Source organism: Danio aesculapii, chromosome 1 (genome assembly GCF_903798145.1).
Source record: "Danio aesculapii chromosome 1, fDanAes4.1, whole genome shotgun sequence".
NCBI classification, from domain to species: Eukaryota; Metazoa; Chordata; class Actinopteri; order Cypriniformes; family Danionidae; genus Danio; species Danio aesculapii.
This window is the reverse complement of record NC_079435.1, coordinates 34519914-34539472: the sequence shown is the minus strand read 5'-3', so window position 1 is coordinate 34539472 and position 19559 is coordinate 34519914. Positions and strand designations below refer to the sequence as shown.

The following is a 19559-nucleotide window of genomic DNA, read 5'->3' as shown; positions in this document are numbered from 1 at the left end:
AAATACACTTTTTGGTTTGTTTATCTCTTTTTTCTTGCAATTTCTATTTTTGACTAATTATAAGTTTGTTTGTTTTTCTCACGAGTGAATACTGACCTCATCTGTGTCCAGCATATCCACCAGGTCTGTTTCTGACATGTTAAGGATTGATGCAGCTTTCACCAGTGAGCACTTGGACATTTTGTTTCCTTCTTTTGTACTCTTTTTCTTCCTCCTCAAACGAGCTTTAGTGTCCTGCACATCCTGTGCCAACTCATTAGCCAGAGCCTTAAAAAAAGAAACAAAGAACATATATAAAAGCATATAGTCTGTTACAGTACCATCTACACACAGAAATAATGAATGTGGTGTGATCAACAGCTCGATTTTCAGCGTTCGGGATGATTTGGTCGAATTGGGACGCCTGAATGCTCTTGACTTTTGATGCAAGACGCACTAAAATTTCGAAGGCTCTCGTGTTGATTTGGAGAGGAATTGCACTTTAGAGACGACGAGCTGCTAAAAAACACACACTTTGATTTATTTCTTTTTGTTGTATGGCACATATTATAAAAGATGCTCTCAGATGAATGTAAATAATGAGGAGACGAGAGGCTCTTAAAATGGCGATGGGGAACATCGGGTCTTTTTCTTTGTTGCGCCCGTTGAGGGGTGAGCTAAATGGGAGTTGTTGCTAAATACTGAGAGACAATTAAATGTTAAAGCTGCCACTGTACATGAGAAAGTCAATAAAGTGAGCTCCCCTTTGTTTCATTTTCAGCTTATTGATCGTAGCAATAATCTCTTGTATCATTCCCCATAAGCCTTGTGAAAACCTGACCTTGGAATGGACAGTCTGTGTGTGTGTGTGTGTGATTCCAGCGTGGTCCCGGTAAACCCACAGAAGTATAAGTGAGAGCAATCACACGCAGTTGATCAGAGCGCAGTTCTTTGGGGCATGCTCCATTTCCCACATCTCCCCATCACCGTTATTTGTTTCATAAAGCCTTCATCATAAATACTTCAAATGGATCTTCATTATATTTCAGGGGATGCTACTGAATTACATAAAGGCTCGTCTCAGGTCCACACGTTCACATACTATGAATGTGAAGTGATGAAATTCGGCACTAAAGCAATTAAACTAGCAAATGTCTCTATCAGGTGTGAACTCTGAAAACAATCATTTATGTTCATCAGGGGAGAGCACAAAAATGCAGCATGCTTCAAAGCAGAGGTGGCTTAGCCAAATGAGTTTAAAGGTGCAGTTTGCTGCCAAAAAACAAGCACTCTTTGACCTTGACAAACAGTCATGAAAATGCATTTTGCTTATTTTTGTCGTATTTTTTCATTCTCATTTGTAAAAAGAAGAAACCTAGCCTGCTTCATTCATTTTAAATATAATATCTTTTATTGCAAGAACCACGAAAAAATTGTACGTGGTGCAAAATGTTTTTCATTTGATTTTACAATTTTTTTTTACCCACTCTTGTCTGAAATGAACAAGATAAGAAGACAAACAGACAACAATCTGAAAGACAACAGCGAACAAATTCTCTCTAATGTTCTCTTCTGAGTTCTCTTACAATTTTAGTTATAGGGGAGAGTTGTGCTCTTGTCAAAACAATAAATTCACTGAATTCTATACTGAATCACTTGATGAAATAATGCTTCTCTTCTTTCATTGGACAACACCTTTGGCATTCCAAAAACAGCCATTTTAAAAACAATATTGTATGTCCTTGTTATATCGTCACCTTGGAATTATAAAAGGTTCTATCTGCGTTCTAAATGATATTGAGATACTGAGCTTCAAAGTTTTTTAGTATTACATATAGCAAACAGTATGTGTGGAACAGTTCTCTTTCATACATTAACATGACACAGACCCTAAATGTATTCTGAATGTAAATTATCAAAATTCTCTTAAACTTGCAAGTTGGGGTAAAATAAACAGGGCAAATGCAGATAGAACCCTCTAATTCTAAAAAGTCATTTTCCGCTTGGAATTATAAGCTTCTATCTGGCAGATCATCCATTGAAGCATTACTTTTCAAGAAATGCAATCACAAAACTGAAAATTGGTGTTGTAACAATACGTTGACGCTTGAGAAAGTAAACAATTTATTTAATGTTTTAGAATGACTATTTTTTTATCTTGTTCAAATTAAGCATATAGGGCTGTGCTAAATATATTTTGTCCAATGCAGATGTTAATTTTATGTAATTAATTTGGTCATATTTATTGAATTTTATGCTTTATATGAACTATTGAACTATAGTTATTGAATTACATGTCCCATATATTAAATTAAGTATTTGCCCTTCAAGGCTTAATATCAAATTAAAAGACTTTTTAAAGAAAACAGACAATGAGCAAATGAGTTTAATGTTTCCCTGTCTACATATCCACAAATAAAAATATTTCACATTTATATATATATATATATATATATATATATATATATATATATATATATATATATATATACACATTTTTTTTTAAGTTCCTGTTGCTTTTTCAACGTTTCAGGTTTCTTCTCAATTTTACGTTGTGCGACATTATTTAGTCAATTCTGATTTTGTGTTTCCTTCTGCTCTTTCACGCTTTCAACAGAGCAATACAGTGAAATGACAAAGAAAGCTGATCCTGATTGGTCCTTGTGCGTGCATTCGAAATGCTGATGGGCTCACAGAAAGAACCTTATAGAGCCAAGCTAGAGTTTGACTTTGAAGATAAAACCTTTTTTGTTTTTTTAAATAAAAAGTCTTAAAATGTAAACAACATATAAGAAAACATCACATAATGCAAATAAATTGTCATTTAATAAGGATACGTGAATACCTCAATTTTGACAAAAATGTCAGATAGAACATTATAATACTAAGGTGATGATATGTCTGAGTTTTGAAATACATCCGGCCAAAATCAGATCATATTTAATATCACAGTTTCATATTTTTGTATTTAAATTCCTAAAAAATCTTGTTTGAATAAAAATTAGATCAACATAAACATCAGACCAACATAAACAAAATAATAACAATGCATAAATAATATACCAATAGGAATCATTTCATTACAATAAATAATGTCTTGTGATTCTTACAAATTCCATGTCAATGTGTAGAGTGAAATCTAACGTGTTATGCAAATAATCTTTGTCAACAAGGTGAACAAATTCCTGTAAAACTGAGATAAATTGGTCAGCATGAACTTTCACTTTTCTTTGGCTTTTCATTTACATACACTATATAAACATTATTAAACCTGCAACGTTACAAATTCTCCAGAGGGATGCCCAGCTCATCAACAAACTGTCAAAAGAGCCTACGACTTTATTCAAAGCTTAATAGATATTCACTGTCACTAGTCAAAGGGTGGATTCAATTGACCTAAGCCCGGTGCACAGAAAAATCCGAAAAGAGATTAAGCGAATTTATCACATACTCTGACCGCTTCTCAAGAGCCAGCCGAGCTGCAGGAGAGTGTGATGGGGGCCAAGAGGAGAAGGGCTCTTACCCACAATCACCCGAGCCACAGGACCAATTTACCAGTTCTCTAGCAGAGGAGAAGGATTAGAGGAGACGAGGAGAGAAAGTCCTCTTTAAATGACTTGCCTGCATTAAAGTATGCTGGATTGTATTAGAAGATAAACTAGCGAGGAAATTACCAAGAAAATAATAAAAAAAAGAGTGCAATTTTCACTCTCGCCACCGGTTGAATGGGAAAGTACTGTAAATGTTTACCCGCATTACAAAAGTAAACACGGTGTTAATGAGCTGTCTTGATGACTTGACGTCATGCTAATCGAACATGCTGCCTAAAAGATGTCTTTATTTATGCAATTAGAATGGAATGCTATTTGAACTGCTCATCCAGTTTTAAAACCTTACTCTTATAACACACTACGTGTTATCAATTACTCATGGCCACGTGAATTTGCATAATTCAAACAAAGCTCTCCGGTGCATCCCCAAATGGCATTATAATCATCCCAAAAGATCCCTCTTGAAGCTTCCTGACAGGATGGCATGTTCAAAGCTCATCAATCCATGACAGGGGGATGTAGGCCAGAGAGCTGGGCGTCTACAGGGACCATCATTAACACACTGGCAGGAATCAGCTACAGGTTAACTATGTTGACTATAGCAAACCACAGGCTACAAAACATGCTGCGTTTTGATGACAGATTTTTTGCAAGGGAATTTTGGCATGGAATCAATAGTTTTTTTCTGCAGGGTTTGCATATTGATTATACCTCATATCTAGCAACTCGTTCACGCATTCTGTTTTAGGTGATCGGATCAAAAGCGGATAGTGGTAAATACAGGTGCAAAACACATTGTGATCTGACCACTGCGACCACATCCGTGGCTTCACCGCATTCGTAACGTAAATGCTAAATCGGTCTTGATGCATTTACAGGACATAGGCTGCCCACTCATCTTTCAAAATAATAAAAAAAAATAAATAAATAAAGAATATTCTTTATATATAATAAAAATAAATAAATAAATATATAAAATAATAATATATAAAAAAATATATAAATATATATATAATATATTCTTTAAAATAATAAATAAAAAATAAATAAAAATCAATGACAGATTTCAACACAGAGATCATTCAAATTTATCGTAACAAAGTATTTAAACGTGAGTGCTTTAAAATTAATTAAGTGAATTTCAAAATCAACTAGAATAGAACCCACTCCTTCTGACTTCAATTCTTTAAGATGAGGACAGATGACTCCTTCACCTTCATTTTGTCGAATGCCTACGCTGTTTTTCATTTTTGTCATTTTATTTATTTTTGTTTTATTTATCCTTTATTTTACCAGGAATTTCCTATTGAGATATGCATCTGTTCTACCAGGGGTCCTGGACAAGATGGCAGCACAAAAAGTTTCAGATACAAAATGAGACACGCATAAAATATCACAAATTAAAATTTACACAAAACATTCACATGATTCTGTCAGGACTTCAAAAGATTTTTACAAATATTTAGAGATGGAATTGTTTCTAATAACACCTAGCACTTCATTCCATAATGTAGGGCCAAAGGAGGAAAACGCTGTTTACAAAACTCTGTACATACTATAGGAAACAGTTAAATAAAATTTAGAAGAATTTCATGTACTATAACTACAAGTATAATATGATAAAAGGTCACAAGTAAAAGATGGCAATTTACCCAATAATGCCCTAACAGTGAATTGAAGCATATGCCTTTTCTCCTTTGAAGCAGGGAAAACCAGCCAACCATTTTGTACAAAGTACAATGATGGGTATGTGAAGATGTATTCGTCACAAATCATATTGCAGAATGATACTGTGCAGCTTTTTTAATAACGAAACTTCGACATTCTAAGATCTAATGCTGTGACTCTGAAAGAGGTCTAAGATCTAAAACTCTTTCAATATTAAAGCTTTTGTAATCTGATTGTTAGCCTACACATTTCACGTCAGAGTCCTTCCACAGTGCTTTCATTTTTAGAGCAAAAATAGTACATATAAATACATGAAATAAAAATCTAAAATTAAACCTTTTGAGTAAGGCCTCCCACAGAATGCCCAAAGAAACATTTTGTTACTAGTAATTAGTTTTTAATTTTAGTTTTTGTTGAATTTTCCATTTATTATATTTCAGACATCTTCACTTTTCATTAAAACCTATACAAAGTTTGAAATCATTCAGCTTGCATTGCAAAAAAAAAAATGGCAAAAATAAAATTTCAAATGAGCCTATAACTACTGGATTAGTAGGTATTGCAGATAATTTTTTTCTTATGACAAAACGCAATTTGATGCACCATCAATCTACACATGCCAAACATTTATAAATATGTTACCATTATAAAAAGTAAATGCACACTTAATACGACCCCTTAAATATATATACAAAAAATTGAAAAATGAATCAAAGATCTTTCCTTCGAAATCCTCTCAAACTTGGTCATAGGACACAAATTTAAGAGGCATATTACAACCAGGTGGTAGCAGTAATATGTACAGGATTAAACAGTAATTTAATACGTAAGATGGATATTTAAAAGGCCTAAAGCTAAATTGATTACAAACGTCGGAGAGTTGAGATACCTGAATGAATGTGTGAAACTGGCGCAGCTGAGACTCGGCGAGGGTTAGTTTTCTCTGCAGAGATTCCAGAGTCTGAGAGCTCTGCTCGGTCAAAGCATGCATTTGTTGAGACGCCGTCTGTTCCAACTCAGTCATGGCCTGATCACGCTCGCCTATCCGTGCCTGCAGGACGCTCACTCTCTGCTCCTGGGAATATGCACACAGAAATCACTAATTCCATCTAAAGTCCACTTAATGGAACTTCTTTCAATCGTGTCATGATTAAGAAAATAGCTTTATATAAAAAACACATGGATACTATAGATCAGGGCAATCTGTCCATTTCAGCTGTGAATGCACTGCATATCCAAAATATTTAAGAACAAATGCTAATTCATTTGACTCAAATAATGATCATATAATCAAATGTTTGGCAATAAGTATGAACATTGCCTTCATAAATGAATTTTTCAACAGTTTTATGAACAGTTTGCTTATGCCTCTGCTTTATTATTGTTAGAAATAGTCATTAATGATTTTCAATTTGCTGGCATGAAATGATTTTAAGTGTGAGGAAAGCAGTCTGCGCTTTTCTTGGTCAAGTGGAAAAATGCGGGGTTATTGTCAAATCTCAATGTGTAAAAATCACTTTTAATTTGATGTAAAAGCAACTGAACTGAGAAAAAAAATAGTTGAATTTTAAGCAAAGCTGATATTTACAGTGAATATGTTTAAATATGCATGTGTGCTCTTTTTTTTAATCTGTGTTTCTTATTTGTAGTCTCTAATAAATGATATAAAATACTTTAACATGTTACCGCTTCCCACAGCAATAGATATCTAGTAAAACAATAGAATGGAAGCGCAGATCAACGGAATACGATGAAAATAGGGCAAAGTATGGCATTGAGGCCAAACATCAAACAAGACCAATGTTAATTAGGTGAATAATAATTAAAAAAATCTCTTATAAGACAATGAAGGACCAAAACGAGCACTTTGTCTATATTTGATGGAAATATACTAATGCAGATCGTGCTCGTGCACCTTTTTCTGAAGCTCCTCTTTGAGTTTGCGGCTGCTTGTCTCCTGCTGGGTTTTTTCTGCAGTGGCAACTGTCAATCTTCTCTTGAGAGAGTCGACAAGAGCTTTCCGGTTAGTTGACTCATCAGAGAGTGATTTTATCTAACAAAGAGAAGCAATTGTTATTAAATAGGAGCGGGGTCGCTGAGACCCGAAAATTCAATTACTTCAATATTTTTAAACAGACAGTGAAATGTGGAAGTCTGGGAAGTTCAGATTCAGGATGAGTGACACGATCAATAACGGCAGAGAGAATAATTAATTCCAGGTTGCTCCAAGGCTGTTGCCATGGCTAGTGCACTATCTAGCTGTTGTTTGAGCAGGACGTACTTTCTTCTCCAAGTCTTCAGTCGCTGTTCTGTGGCTCCTCTCAGAGTCCTGGCATATCTTTAGTCTGCTCCTGAGATCTTCCACCAGCTGCCTTTTCATCGTTACATCCCTCTCTAAAACACCAATCCTGTGAGCGCATTAATATTTACAGTATTAGTGTTTATCTTTTGTTTTTGGTTTTTCATGTCAAGAATGGAACGTGGACTCGATTCACTTTAAAAATTACAAATAGACATGAATAATTGAACATGGAGAAAACAAATAAAATGCCAGCAGTCTTGTACCAGATTCCTCCTAAATAGTTGAACATCTCTGCATCTGCGAGACAGAAAGTGTTGGAATATGTTAACATTTGAGGCTGTTTTACAGACTGCCTCCTTGACCAGAGCTGCTATAATGATGAGTAAAGGTCCTTTTTAAATAAATATCCTCAAATTCCAGAGAGAGAGAGAGAGAGTGCCTGCAGCAAATGCACTGAATAAATGTGAGAGCTTCTTATTGGAGTGACATTAAATTAAATAAGACCGGGTGGCCTGGGGAAATGGAGTCAGGTTACCCAATAGCCATTAATGAGAAAAGCCATATTGACCCCGCTGTAGAGTGGACCGAGCCGTTTCTCCTGTTGACTTACAGCTGCACGTCTCCCAACCTCCCCACTTCACTCCATCTTCTTCAAAGCTCAAGAGAGCAAATGGCAATTAGATCTATAACATTTATTTTAGGGGTGCGTGAGCCTAAAAAGAATAGCGGGATGGTGATACTGATGACCAGCGCGAGCCTCGGAACAGCCCATCTAGGCTCGCTAAACCGCTTGAACGTCTTCCTTCGCGCTCCCCGCTTTGTCTCTTTGCTGTTGTGTTGCTAGATTGCTAATTCAAAATGCATTTTGGATGCTAATACAGTTGTAAGTGCTTTCATAGATCATGGATGCGCAGTTTGCAGTAGAAAACAAAGGAGATGAATGCATTTATGATATGGAAAGACAACAGGCGGCACATGAAAGGCAGGCCTTTATGAATAAGGCAGAGACCTCTGTGCCGGATATTGACTCAGGACATGGCAGCATGCTTTGAAATTCACTTTTTTTGAAGGCAGTGCAGCAGATGTATTTTTTACAGCGTCTAGACATGTATTTCATTTAAACAAGCTGCGTGGCGTAAGGCGGCTGCCGCTCACAGGGACTCCTCATCTGTGATTTCACATGTTGTCACAGACTGGTGTGAGTTTTGGCTGTATGCGGACGCACGCTGCGACATTCACGCACTTCTAAGCCTGTACGTTCTGGATGAAAAAAAAAAAGAGAAGAAGAAGCTACTCTCGATTCATTCTTTGAATGTTTTGCAGTAGAAATGTGAACACACTTAAAACAAGATCAATTCTCCTTGGGAAGAAAAATTCCATGTGCCTTACTAGATCAATTTCACAGACTGGAATGACATGATTTCCAACATCGCAATACCTTTTTAATTCTTTACTTTCTTTTATATTACCATGCCATTAAATAACAATAAATTAAATAGAAATATTTCACGGTGATGGGTTGCAGCTAGAAGGGCATCCACTGCGTAAACATATGCTGGATAACTTGGCAGTTCATTCCGCTGTGGCGACCCCAGATTAATAAAGAGACTAAGGCCCAATCCCAATTCTATTTTTTACCCCTACCCCTTGGCCCTTACAACTGAGGGTTCAGGGGAAGGGCTTCAAATTGAAGAATTGGGACAGCACTACAGCACCTGCACACATCATCAAATGTTATCGCGATCTCTTGCTTCATGTGAGATCAGATGATCGTGACTGCTGTAGTTATTCCAGTTGTGCTATTTTTTGGTATTTATCTTTAGGAAATCACCGAAGCATATATTATGTCATTATAACGATCTAATGTGGCAATAAGATAGTAACTGTACTGAGTATTTACACAGTGACCATATTCATCAATGTAAACACACCAAAAACAACATTATATTATAACAGACACTGTAAAAAGCCTATTCTCAGCCACTAGACATTGCTGACAGGGTATTCGAGTGTCAGAATGTTGTGGGACTGCTGTACAGGAGTTATTATTAGGGATTATAGATTGGGAAATTTTGTTTTGTCGTAAAAATTCATAATAATAACAAAAAAATACTAATTTGTGGATCTCCTTACTTCAGCAATGCTGCTGCTGTGGCGGGTGTATTCTGGGAATTGTTCTTATCCCTTGGTTTCGAGTGTGGTCCTGAAAAATCTTCCTTCGAAGGGCTATTCACCCATTCCCCTTAGCCCTATGCCTTCAAGCTAAAGAGAATTGGGACACCTCTACCCCTTGACATGCACGCGCAAAACAAGGGGTAGGAGTAAGGGGATGGGCTAAGGGGTAGAATTGGGATTGGGCATAATTAAGCCAAAAAGAAAATGGATGTATGAACTACAAATAAAAATGACACTGCGGGTGTTTAAGGAAAATTCTCTCTTTTGATCGCTGAAATCAACCTTTTTATGTTTTGTTGAAAAGTCATAAAATTATTATTTTTTCTCTTTTGCTCTTAGGAATCAAACAATTTCTCCACTATAGATATTTACTCAATTATGGCAGATTTTAAGGATTCCACAGTTATAAAAATCACAAATGTAGCTTCAATGTTTGAATAAAAATCACATACATTTCTAATTAATATTAATAATACCAATTTGATTAAAAGGGCATCTAACACAATGACCGAAAGAGGGATGGAAAATTAAACATTCTTCTTTTGACTGCTTTCTTTTGGAAAGTCATAGAATCATGGATTGGTTTATTTTTCTAATTTATTGCTTTCAGAAAAAAAAAGTAAATGCAAAAATGTTATTTGCTGTCATATCCCATTTACTGCTAAAGAAGTTTACCTAGCTATGGAGACTTCTTCTCATGAGAAATGTGAAAAGGGCCATGACAGATTTTTTTTGCCCTTCTTTCAAGCAAAACCTCACTAAATGTATTATTTATTATAACAGCCATTTTTTTCCACTGAGATGCCTTGAAACGAGTGACGCGGAGAGAAAGAAGGAAACAAAAAGGACAGCGAGACGGCAACTGGTTAACACAACGGACTGTCAGAATCAGCGCCCAGGGCAAGACATCATCTTATGACAATAGCACATAACTGCATGGTAAGGAAATTACACCTCCTCTCTCTTTCTCTGAAGCTTGCTGCCAGAATCTCTACATACAAAGCTCCTTCATGCTTTTCAAAATCGACGAATGCTGTTGAAGTCTGCCACATGGTGGAATCAGACACTGCAAATGTGACCCCTAGCACCAGAAAGAGAGGGCGAAGAAGTAAGAATACCTCAGGACTAAGATGGAAAGAGAGGGGATAGAGAGCATTTACCTCTCGTGCAGTTCCTTCAGTGTCTGATCTCTTTCATCTAACTGAGCCCTCAGGCTCTTGTTAGCAGCAGTGTGTTTGCTCATCTCACTGCTGGCACTCTGTGGAGAGAAAGAGTCACACATTTATCCTATCATCTGATATCCCATCGTGCGGGACTCATTTATGAATATTGAGCCGTCGGGATGCTTAATGAAGATGCTGTTTCACATCTGCTTCACAGAAATATACACATCTACATATGTCCTGTACATCGCCTTTTGTTTCCTTTATAGGACACTGATGGGACTTAAAAGATCAGTCAGGTTATATTTTAAACGCAGATTTTTTTTTCTCTTATACTTTAGAGTCTTAAAGTGTTGGTTGTTTTACTGGACAATGTTTAATTAATATTCATTAAAAGGTTGTGTGCAGAGCTGGGCAGATTACTTAAATCAGTAACTGAATACAAATTACATGATAAGTTGTAGGTGGTAATATAATCAGGCTAATTTTGGATTACTTTAGATTACTTTTGTGGTAAACCTTGTTTGAATTCACATATACTGAAGTTTTTTTAACGTGCAATACTTCAAAATATTAACACTCATATACTATACTGTTGGTGTTTGCTGATAGGAATACCGAATAAATACCAATCGCATCTTATGATTTCAAAATATTTATTTGAAATTAACTAATTTAGTCAACATTACAAAAGAAGCAATAAAGAAAACATGAACTTCACAGCAATAACACTGCTACATCAAATATTTTATCTTCACTACACATCTACACTACACTAAAAGTGCATATGACAGCATCGATAAAAAACATCAAACAATTGCAACATTGCAAATGTAAAGAATCAGAAAGAATCACGAATGCATTAAGTAGAAGGTTTACTATGAAAAAATATTACGGTTAAAAAAAGAGAAAAATCTGGATAATCTTTAACACTTTAGATTAAGTACAAATTCTCACTATTAAATAGGGGCTTATTCTGCACAATCTTATTATACATCCCTAATCCTAACCAGAGATACCCAAAGAAGGGTCTGCGGGCCAGAGCTGGCCCATTGTAACCTTTGATTTGGCCCACCATCCCATCTTAGATGGAGAGTGAGAAAGATGGAGAGGGTTGTTGTGGTTTATTGCTGAGCTACAAAAAAAGCTAATTGAAATAAAATGTTTCAATTAAATGTTGTAAATGAATCAGATTTTTAAAAATGTAAATACTGTCACCCAACGGACAGAAGACTATGCAAAAGACATCACGAGCAGATCAAGACAAAAAGTAGCATAACTCCATGCTGTTATAAATAAGTGTTTTTGTTTTAGTACATTATAAAATGTAAAAAAAAACAACATTATACTGTATTAGTTTATTAGTTAATATAAAGCAATGTTTTCTAAGAATCTTAATAACTATTATTATAAATTAGAAGTTTACTTTGCTAAAAGTCATAATTAATGGTTGGCTAATATCTAGAATTGTACCTTAAAATAAAGTGTGACCGGATAGTCGAATAATTGTGAACAACTTACTGCCTTTGTGCAATTAACCATAGACTAAATAACAAAATTTTTAAACCCATTTTTTTAACCCTTTGACTGCCTGCTCTGACCATATTTTTACTGTTTTAAATAACGACTGTTAAAGTCATTTAAAGAATGACTGTTTTAAATAATGGTTTACACACACAGCATTGTTGGTTTACAAAAAAAAAAGAAAATCAAACAAACATAATCCTGTTGCACTACACTTGATTTTGAATTTATTGTAAAAACATATATAAGAAAACATGTTAAATGAGAATCTGAAATATTTTATGGCATACTTCAAAAAATAAAGATGATTTAGTATTGAAAATATTTTATTTTGATTATGTTTTTAAATAAATTGGTCTTACACTTCATATTTTTAGATTTTTCATAGTATATGTATTAATGACAATACTTTTACCAAAAACCGACATATCAACCACTTGGTAGTGGATGATATTTTAGAAATTATGGGATGTGTTGATAAAAAATGCATTGAGTGTGCGACATTAGGAGTCAAGAAATGCAATCCAACATGGGTGGGGCATTCAAGGGATTAAGTAGTTTATTGTAATTACAAGTACTTGATCTTTGGAATCTAAGTACATAATTCCTAGACAGTTCTGGTTGTAATATATATCTTTAAAAAAATTCTTATAAAGTTAATTTTAGCCAAATATGGAAAGCAGTTTTGTAATCATGACCGCAAAAACATGAAGGAAACAATGAACTCGAAATAAAACAACAGTAATCTGTCGTTGAATCATATTATTCTTTTTTGCTTCAATGTTTATTTATATATTTATCATTTCTAGCATTACTCATTATGCTGGGTTTTGATCTATTTAGTGGCACATTTGTTCAACCTCTGTGAATGTGTGTCAAGGTAAGAGGCACACGCACAGAGCGTCTGAAAAAACTCAGAGGACAGGTTGAGTTGGTGGGATGCCTGTGATCATGTGAATGATGGATATTTGTATGTGCACCTTGTCTTTAGTTGAAAGGAATAGAGGACTCGTTTATGTAGCACACATCCTGACTGTATCTCACACACACACCCACACACACTCCTGTCTCATGAACATGACACTAGCATTGAGGCCAACACAGAAATATAAAGAGCACTGCCAGACCCCATTTATCAGTTTGCTGATTTTAAAAACCAAAAAACAACTTTTATCACTTTTAACTTATTTATAAGAAGAAGAAGAAGAAAAAAAGTGGATTTTTATGAATATGAATTTTCTATCAAAACTATCACAACAATTATATATATATATATATATATATATATATATATATATATATATATATATATATATATATATATATATATATATATATATATATATATATATATATATATATATATACATATACACACATATATAAAAATACATATAATATTATTTATTATAGCATAATAAAATAGGTGCTTTTAGCAATTCACAGATCTACAGAGTGCAAAGTGTGGAATGTGGAACAGAACTTACTCATTTTAATAACACATTTTATCAACAGCGGGTTCATCGTTTCATCTTACAGGTCTGAAACTGCTAGAAAAACTACTCAAGAGGGCACATAAGCAAATAACAAAATTATTTAATGTTTTTACATTTTTTAACATGAGTGAATTATTGAAAAATGGTGCTTCACGCTGAGACTGCATCATCAGCTTAGGTTTGCATTATCTTTCAATAATTCAATGGCCTGTGATCAATTATTCCTTATTTTATATCATAAATACGTTCTCCTAGTTTTGATTATTTGCATACTATGAGAATACTCTGGGCTGGTGATGAATTGTTTGTTAGGTTACATACAAAAAACTGTTAATAGACACAAAAGATCCATATTGTTTGACGCTTATATAAATAAATAAATAAATAAATAAATAAATAAATAAATAAATAAATAAATAAAATTTCATAATGAACAATGTCTTTTTTATATTCGGTTCAGAAGCTAATCATCCCACATAGGTTAGTGTTTTAATATACAGTCAGAATTATTAGCCCCCCTGAATTACTAGCTCCTGTTTATTTTTTCCCCAAATTCTGTTTAACAGAGAGATTTTTTCAACACATTTCTAATCATAACAGTTTTAATAAATAATTTCTAATAACTTTTTATTTGATCTTTGCCATGATGACAGTAAATAATATTTTACTAGATATTTTTCAAGACACTTCTATACAGCTTAAAGTTACATTTAAAGGCTTAACTAGGTTAATTAGGTAAGTTAGGATAATTAGGCAAGTTATTGTATAACGATGGTTCTGTAGACTATCGAAAAAAAAAGCTTTAAGAGGCTGATAATTTTGTCCTTAAAATAGTTTTAAAAATTTTAAAACTGCTTTTATTCTAGCCAAATTAAAACAAATAAGACTTTCTCCAGAAGAAAAAAACATTATCAAACAAACTGTGAAATCTTCCTTGCTCTGTTAAACATCATTTGGAAAATATTTAAAAAAGAAAAAAAATTCAAAGGGGGCTAATTATTCTGACTTCAACTGTATCAGTCATTTGTATAAACTGAACCTAAGGAAATTAAAGTAATTGTAAGAGACCTTGAGTCGTTGAGTGAGCTGTTTGACTTGGGTCTGCAGGCGTTCTGGCTCGGTAGCAGGGGTGTTCACTGGCGTCTGCTGCCGTATACGTCTCCACTGCTCTAACTCCACCTGCAAAGATGCTTTTTGCTGCTCCAGCCCAGCCAACTCACACGCCTGCTTCTGCTCTCCAACATGCGCACAAACAAAGAATAAACAAATCCACATGTAAGGGCTCCTACAACAAACAAACGAGCAGATTCATATCAATTAAGGGAGCAACATGACAAACCGCCAAACGTCTGATTAAACAGATTTTGCTGAGTTTTATGATTAAGAAGCATTTTTTAAGGCCCAGGACATAACAGTCTGCGATTAAAGCCCTAAATCCGATTAAAGTGGTATGCTAATAAGGAGACAGATCATTCCCCCGTTTTCCTGTTGATTGTCAGCCTTAATAGAGCCATTGTCAGCTTGTCCCAGTGCACTCTGGGAGTTTATCAGCACCGCATAGAGCTGAAAGTGGAGCATCAGGGCTAATTGCGCTCTCACTCACTAACACGCACAGTTACTGCATAGAACTAAGTGAATAACACAAAGCCCTGTTTGGGGAATAAAACCACAGAGTTTATAACAACACTCGGATACGATACTTCACCCTCTGTCCAAACATAATGATTTCTTACTGCACCCATCATACAATATGGCCCAAATCAGGGGGAAAACACACACGCACACACTGTCTTGTGGAACATCTCAAACACTATTCGCGCAGCTGCTGATATCTGGTTTCTGACCTTTTAATAGAGCATTTTCTCTTTTTTTAGGGTTGTGCTAATGAAAGACATGCCAGCAACACACTGAGAGGCATTAATGGTGTTTCCAGTAATCTGAGGGTGTATAAATGACTCTGGACCGAAGGATCATGTGGCGTTCTACAGTCTACATCATCCTCACATATCCGATGGTCCATTCAAATTTGTGCTTTGAAGCAAAAGTTTACATTTTTTTTCCTGATGACAAAAACTAAAATATGCACTGACACCCTTGCAAGGGGTTTTGTTTGTGTGCAATATAAACATACATTTGGAAATATAAATATATATATATATATATATATATATATATATATATATATATATATAGTTTTTTTAACCTCTTAAAGTCAAGTGCTATTTTGGAGTTTCCGCCTAGATTTTGCCTACCCAAATTCAAAAGCTTCCCAAATCCACATGCAGAGGTGTAAATTAGAGGTGTGAACCTTCACTGGTCTCACGGTTCGGTTCCAATTATCATGCCATCGATTCGGTTCAATTCGATATCTCGGTGCATCGACGATGCTTTCCAAATACAATTTTAGATTTGACTTCGCAGGCGCTGTTCACCGATGAGTGACACAGATAAACAGCAACGGCGCAGTGTTGCCAGATTGGGCAGATTTGGATAGGCATTTCGGCAGGTTTTGGATAGTTTTGGGCTGGAATCAGTCAGCTACATCTGACAACACTGCAGCGGCATGCAGTGAAATTGTGCACAGTTTCTGCGTTTTTAAGTAGTTGGAAAGTTGTAAATACTCGCCTCCCTCACCATTAGTAAGCTATGGCGACATATCGCATTTGAGATAAATGACGTCAGTACATAATAACCGGTTATGATTATTACTGAACCGATACCGAATTGTCCATGTCTGCAGGTGCACCGAAGAAACAATTCATTTTGACACCCCTAGTGTAAATGCAAAAGTTTGGTATCATTTTAAAGAAAATTCTTTGAATTTTCATAAAACATTGTCGAAAGTGTTTAAAATAATGTTGTCTGTGTTATAATAAATCCCTTCAAAAAACAAGCACTTTTTTTATTGTAAACTCAAATTTGAAAGTGTACCTTTGAGGTTCTGTGTGGTCTAGGTTGCTGTAATTAATTTTGTTAGTTCCTGCACAAGTAAGTATTCATAGAAGAAAAAAAAGAAAAGAAAAATGTCTCTATCATAATCTATGCAAAATTTATTTTATTCCAACTGATGAGAGCCTACCTATGGGGGTATTGGGCCAGTAAGGACCTTTAAAATTTAAAGAATGTGGAAGTAAATGACGTCACGGACCCGGTACCGGGTAAGCAGAGCAAATTAATATTTATATAAACCTGGACATTATTGTCATGATTGTTTTAATTTCTAAACTTGGGCTTCCAAAAACCACAAAAATAATAATATAAAAATTGCTAAATGTCAGTTGGCATTTCTGTTTGGAGCTTGCATGTTCTCCCTGTGTTGACGTGGGTTCGCTCCGGTTTCCCCCACAGTCCAAAGACATGCGCCATAAGTGAATTGCGTGAGCTAAATTGTCCGTAGTGCATGTGTGTGAATAAATAAGAGTGTATGGATGTTTCCCGGTGATGGGTTGCGGCTAGGATATCCGCTGTGTAAAACATATGCTAGATAAATTGGCAGGTCATTCCGCTGTGGCGACCTCAGATTAATAAAGGGACTAAGCCGAAAAAGAAAATGAATGAAATTGTTAAATGTACATGCATATTAATAATAATAATAATAAGAAAAATAATATTTTTTAAATAAAAATACACATTTAATTCATATAATTTAGAATTTATTGATTTCGTTATACAATGATTTGTCTAATTACCCTAACTTGCCTAATTAACCTAGTTAGTTAAGCCTTTAAATGCCACTTTAAGCTGAATACTAGTATCTTGAAAAATATCTAGTAAATGTTATGTACTGTCATCATGGCACAAAAAAATAAATAAATCATATAATAAGTCATTATAAATGAGTTATGAATAAATCATTAGAAATTAGTTATTAAAAATCTTATATTTAGAAACATCTTCTCTCCATTGAGTGAGACAGAAATTGACAAAAAATATCCAGGGGACTGACTACAACTGTATTATATACATATAACACAGTTGTAATCAGCCCCTAGATATTATACATGTATTATAATTTCATAATATATATATATATATATATATATATATATATATATATATATATATATATATATATATATATATACACACACACACACTTTAAACACATAGTATACATTTTATATATTTGTATGCGTATATAAAATACTTTCCGCAAGAATAAATGTGGTTGAGCAGATTTGTCACGTCTACAGATCAGTGATTTACGAATCGCCGTGACCAGTCAGTCACCTGGAGCAGTAAATTAAACTGTCAAGCTTGTTAGAATCCAGTCACACTCGTCTCTCTCACCAAACTCGGACGAGATGTGGGGAGGTTAGTTTGGCTTAGCGCTAACAGCCCCTGAAAGCCTCTCTGTCAGACGAGCAGTCTAATCCTGAAGTAATCCCAACCCTTCCTAAAAGAGGAACACGGACTACACCTGCAAATTACGCAGATTACAGGCCCGCTCTGTCAAACAGGCTGTCAAAGTCCCTCCGCCGTGGTGATAGGAGGGGTTCTGCCACACTGCCCCCGTAATCCCACCGCAATGATTAATGTGAACGGCTCAAAGGTGTGACAGGCGTCTTCAGCAGAAGGCTGACCTGAGTGGGGGTGGATAGGTGAATGTGTCGTACCTGTCAAAGTACATCAAGTATACTTCCTCTGTCAAGCAGAACAGCATGAGCTCCGATTCAGGACAAATCGAGCACTTTTGTCATCTACATTTATTGCGTCACAGCACCAGCTTGTGGCGGGATCACTTGTTGAACAGCGTAAAAATGTGTTGACTCTTCGTTTATGTGCGAAAGGCAAGAAAAGGAGTGCGAAAGCAGCTTGAAGCTCCACGGGGACATGCGCTATGATTGACTGATGAAAGTGACACTTCACTGTTGAGCATGTGTTCCACTTAGAGAGAACAAGGAACACACACGCACACTCACAGTAGACAGCATATGCATTATATCAGGTGCTGTTAAAACCGCTGTTCTAACACATGCAGGAAAGGGAGAAGCCATTCAACTCATCTAATATACATCACAGAGTCTGTAATAAGAGATCTGTTCTGTGCTAATACTGCATATGACATCCGTGTGATCACTACAGGAGCTCTGTGACACTTCAACTGTGCTACAATGTGACTACGCTGCTCCCAGCTTTAATTGAACTTGGCCCTTTTTCACAGGAGCTTTGTCTTTTCAGCCTAGGCAATATAATGAGAGGGAGAGAGACAGACAAGAGAGAGAGAGAAAGATAGAGAGAGAGAGAGACATTAAAATGAGCAAAATAAAGGATCGATACCAGACCACAAAGGGCACAGGGATCAATGTGAGCTGAGAGTAGTGTGACACCCGACACGAACACTAATACAGAGGAAACACAGACTCTCACTCACACATCAGAGAGGGGGGAAGCATCACAACTCGCAAATGAATAAATGCCAAGGGCTTATTATTCCTGTGCAACATGGCTGATAAAATAAATATTTTCAATCAATGCAATTACCTCTAAATACAATTATACAACTACAAATGTGAATTATTTTATGTTAAACAGCAATTTTAGGCTTATGCCAGTATCAAATTTTCATGTTGCCATAATTAATGAAACTTTTATCGACATGATATATGCAGTTATCATGGTATCTGCAAAAAAGCTTACTTCAACAGGAATAATAATTGTGTATTGCTTTATTTTATATACATGTATAAGGTAACAAATT

The 19559-nt window shown here is 35.3% G+C and overlaps 1 protein-coding gene across 2 annotated transcripts in view; it reads right to left on the bottom strand.

Annotated features, from left to right (window-relative positions):
- Positions 1 to 19559, bottom strand: part of cntln (centlein, centrosomal protein) — a 171940-nt gene that overhangs the window by 9642 nt on the left and 142739 nt on the right. For both annotated transcript variants that reach the window (XM_056459097.1, XM_056459104.1), the window contains 6 exons: positions 14927 to 15088; positions 10836 to 10933; positions 7480 to 7606; positions 7114 to 7251; positions 6088 to 6273; positions 97 to 267 (listed from right to left, as the gene is read on the bottom strand). In XM_056459097.1, the coding sequence (XP_056315072.1) occupies positions 97 to 267; positions 6088 to 6273; positions 7114 to 7251; positions 7480 to 7606; positions 10836 to 10933; positions 14927 to 15088 (882 nt within the window). The remainder of the gene's footprint in view (positions 1 to 96; positions 268 to 6087; positions 6274 to 7113; positions 7252 to 7479; positions 7607 to 10835; positions 10934 to 14926; positions 15089 to 19559) is intronic.